General features: G+C 38.9%; 1 protein-coding gene across 1 annotated transcript; it reads left to right on the top strand.

Annotated features, from left to right (window-relative positions):
* The first annotated feature begins 1,374 nt into the window (after positions 1-1,374).
* Positions 1,375-2,376, top strand: LOC138010152 (adenosine receptor A2a-like). The gene has a single exon (XM_068857097.1). The coding sequence runs from the start codon at positions 1,375-1,377 to the stop codon at positions 2,374-2,376; it is 1,002 nt and encodes a 333-aa protein (XP_068713198.1).
* The last annotated feature ends 1,884 nt before the right edge of the window (positions 2,377-4,260 follow it).

The following is a 4,260-nucleotide window of genomic DNA, read 5'->3' as shown; positions in this document are numbered from 1 at the left end:
GATTAATATGTAAGCAAACCGCTTGATTTGCTGCTCTTCCTTTGTGAGAAAGTTCGCAGAAGTTAAACCTTGTCAGGTAGGGTTTGTATCTGAATGAGAGACCATGCAAGGAGATATACGACACGCGAGATCCTTTCGTAGACGCCAAATGCCATTTTTTTCAATCGGAATACTCATATTGAACGGAATCTTGACCATTCCGTTCAGCCTGACAGCTTTTCCCATTTGTATTTCACGAAGCTGCGATGAAGTTTACAAAGAAGCATCAAAGTAGCCTCCCCGCAGATCTCCTTTGGGGTTCGTTCCCAAAGGACGTCTGCGGGGAGGCTAGCATCAAAGAAGCCAAAATGAACCAGAAGACTAAAAAACAGCGCAGGCTGCAAGCTTCTGCTCTAATTCCCCGCGAGCAGAGGTTTCTTTTTTTTGGCCTTCCGTCAGCCCAGCAAACTCAGAAGAAAAGACACCTGCCAGCAGGAAACCATTCTTAATTTCTGCATTAGCGCTTAATCACAATTCTTCTATAAGCTTAACTACAAACTGAGTTGTTTTTTAGTATATCGTGCAATAACAAAAACAAATTGTTAACGTTAAAAAACGTACCTCAGTATTTGAGTAAATTGTCATGTTAGACTACAGTTTTGCATTTATTTACCTTTATTTATAGTTCTTACGGAAACCAAACGGATGAGCAAAACAGAACTGTTCTTAACCGACCCTCAGCTTGGGTGTGTTCTTAAAGTTTTGGTTTGTCTCGCCTGATCGTTCTTATAAAAAAGCAGCTATGGCAGAAGGACAATAAACTGTTGAATGTTTTATTTTTGTGCGCGATGGTCTTCGAGAAAGAAAGCAGTGAAAATGTAAAATAAAATTAATTGTTTCATAGTAAAACAGATGCTACATCCGGAATGAACTGAAAAACTCAATTAAGGATGATTTTATTTGCACCTTCCTGTTAAATAACGCAATAGGGAAGATATCGTAGACGTCACCCATTGTCATTAATGCGCCAACCAGAGCCCCATTAGCGTTCGAAACAAAATGTCTCTTGTTCCTGTGGTTAGCAAATTTTAATAATAAAAGCAATGTTTGAAAACAGATATCTTCCTTACATCTTCAAAATAAAATTGTCCGCAGAAAAAAGCAAAGCTAATCAAGAAGAAGAAGAAGAAGGGACAAGGTTTGAAAGAGCCTCTCACAGAACCTGGCAAAATGTGCTTATCTTATGCCGTTTTCAGTTTTTGACGTGTCCTTAAAGGAGTTGATAATATGCAAATTGACTTCAATATTACATCAATTTAATACTGACAATCATTTTAACATTAGTCTTGCTGAAAGCCGAGAAGAGTTACAAATTCTTATTTCGTTTAAGACAACATGGCGGCTGTTCGAGGTACCTTTGACTATTGGAACATGACAAGTGAAGAAGCTTTGGTTCAAGTTTGGCTCAATATCGATAATGCTGAAACCATCTTCACTACTGTTGCTGTTCTGGCTATGATTTCGTTTCCAATAACAACGTTTGGAAATTTTCTAGTCGTATTATCAGTTTGGGTGGACCCTCTTCGAAAACTTCGATCTTCGCCTTCAAACTTTATCATCTTCTCCATGGCTGTTGCAGATCTTTTGGTTGGGCTGGTTGCCTGTCCACTCGCTGTCTTTTGGGGTTGGACCTTATTATACAAGTACACCAACGCACAATTTGGTCTTTTAAAGTTCTTTGCAACGTTAATAAACGTAAGTGTTGGTCATATACTTCTTCTCAGCATTGACAGATTCTTTGCTGTGGTGACTCCTCTCCAGTATCGAGCCAAGGTGACGAGTAAACGAGTCTGCATCGTTTCTTTCACGTGTTGGATTTACTTTTTATTATTTGGGTTTGTGTTCTCGTTTTTGCGAAAGCATTATGCGCTAATGGGAACTCTTTATAATGTACAAATCTTCTGTATTCTCATCTGCATCGTGGTCATCAACGTTTTCACTTTGTACCGCTTTCACAAGTATTCACACAGCACCGAAGCACTGGGTGACCAGCATGCAGGGGTACCTCGCCAAATGATACTCCAGAGAGAAAGGACCGTGAACAAAGCTATTGCAATTGCCATCTCTGTATTTCTATTGTGTTTCATTCCTTGGTTCGTCGTACAGATGATATTGTACATTTGCTTAACATGCAATTTGTCGGTGTTGATGCTTGTGAATTCTATCGCTACCGCTGTCATGTACGCAAATTCTGCAATCAGTCCATTTTTGTACGCTTGGAGACTTCCCAAATATAAAGAAACATTCAAGCACTTCTTAAAAAAGTTAAGATGCTGCGGAAGGAATGAAACAATTGCAAGGGAGGCCGCGGATTACCTTCAAGATACAAAGCTTTGATGGGATTAAATATTCAAGATCTCGAGGAGTCAAACATTAAAATGGCGTTAGAAAATCTCCTGGAGCAATTTGCGTTAATACTAATCAATCCCAGTACCATTCCTCGTCGAATTCCAGCATTGCTCAATCTAGTTAAAAAGTGCAACCGTGATATGGTAGATCGCTAACATTGCTCAGTACGCCCATTCGAAAATCTACTTATGTTTGTATGCATGGCGCTTTCTTTAAAAAGATTCAAGCATCAGATCAAACTTGGGTTTGGAACAGACAAGCAGTGAATTAGTAAGACTAATTCATTGTTAACACTTTAATGGGGAAACCCGCGACACCTATATGTATTTTACATGTAAAAAAAAAACCCTCAGTATTCTCTACAAAAAATAATATTTTATTTGCAGCAGTTAAAATTATATTCTTTCCCTTTTCGTTTCTTTGGAGAAACGAGTTTTAAAATGATTAAAAGTGGTTTTAGATGGAAAGAAACAAATCTGCTCAAGAAAAGTCCTGTCTCGTTTAAGAAAGAGTAGCTGGTATTCGTCTTAATTTGCCACACAAAAGAGTTATGAAAACCTTTTTAAAAAACATGGGTTCCGGTGTATGAAAAAAACACCTTCCGACATAAATGTCGATAAAAAGTAAACAAACATCTTAAGTAAAAGCAATTATCTTACTCCACTTTTTATTCTTTAGGGAGAGTATTTACACAGCGTTTAATTTATCCATACGGAGCTCAGCGAGAACTTCGGGATGCCAGTATGAAATTTCAAAATGTGGAAAAATTCAATGTCGGCCCTGAAAAGCCACTATGGCAGAGGTCAAGGACCCCGCAGTAGAAACAACAAAAATGTTGATTTTGAAAAAAACTACAAACATTTCGAATTTAAGATGGAATCCAACATGAAAGGGGCCAAAGAGCCCCAACAAGAAGGACGAAAGAACACAATTTTGCTTTTATCGAAAATTATTAAAATTCGCTACTTCACTCACTTGTCACGAAGAGTTGCAAATTTCAAAGGCCACTTGAAATGCTAGTTGTTTGTACAACTCCGGGTGTTGAAAAATTAAAAAGTTGTGTTCAAAAGTTAAGGTGAGATCTTGGTATGACGTGATGTACAAACCATTGACCTCTATGCTCTTATGTCGAGCATTACGTCAATAGGCCATTTCGGAATTGGGCAGGGAACTGGAGCGAGTTTCAAATTTAAACCAATCGATAAATTGACACCACCTCATGAAAGATAACATTAAGAGTAGCCGTATATCCAAGTTTGATGCTTTTAGGTCGAACAGAGACCAAATTACGCATTTGAAAATCCATAAAACCATTTTAACTCATATATTTTTACGTCTACAATATTCATAAAAATAGGCAAACTTTCCGAATAGTAGGTCTATGACAGAATTTTCCTATTTCCCCAAAATCTGATAAGTTTTTTTAATGATGCGCCTAGGGTTCTCTACCTCTGACGTCTTCAGACTTTGGATGCGTTCCTTTGGGATGATTCGAAAAAGGATCAAAGCAACCGACAAATCCACCCTGGGAAAGGATTCATATGTTCTTTTGATGCACCATAATCCAAGTGATCTTGGATCATTTTAAAGGAAAGTACCCTTTGCGTTCGCTGAAACCGGTTCATCGACTGGTTAAAGCTCGGTCCATAGGGGCTTTCAGGGCCAATGAAACACAACGAAACGACGGAAAAGAACAACAGCAACTGTTAAGAATCCCAACTGGCCGGAGCCTGGCAAACCAGTTGCAGCTGGGAAGTTGAACCATGCAGGAACTACCAGGATCAAATTCAACGAATAGTCAGAGCGGGTCTTGAACTGGGATCTCCGGATCTCAAGGCAAACGTCCTAACCACTGGGCCACACCTCCTCTGG

This window comes from Montipora foliosa, chromosome 7, assembly GCF_036669935.1.
Source record: "Montipora foliosa isolate CH-2021 chromosome 7, ASM3666993v2, whole genome shotgun sequence".
In the NCBI taxonomy this organism is placed as follows: Eukaryota; Metazoa; Cnidaria; class Anthozoa; order Scleractinia; family Acroporidae; genus Montipora; species Montipora foliosa.
Note: the sequence above shows the minus strand (reverse complement) of the source record. Positions and strands in the feature narration are given on the sequence as shown.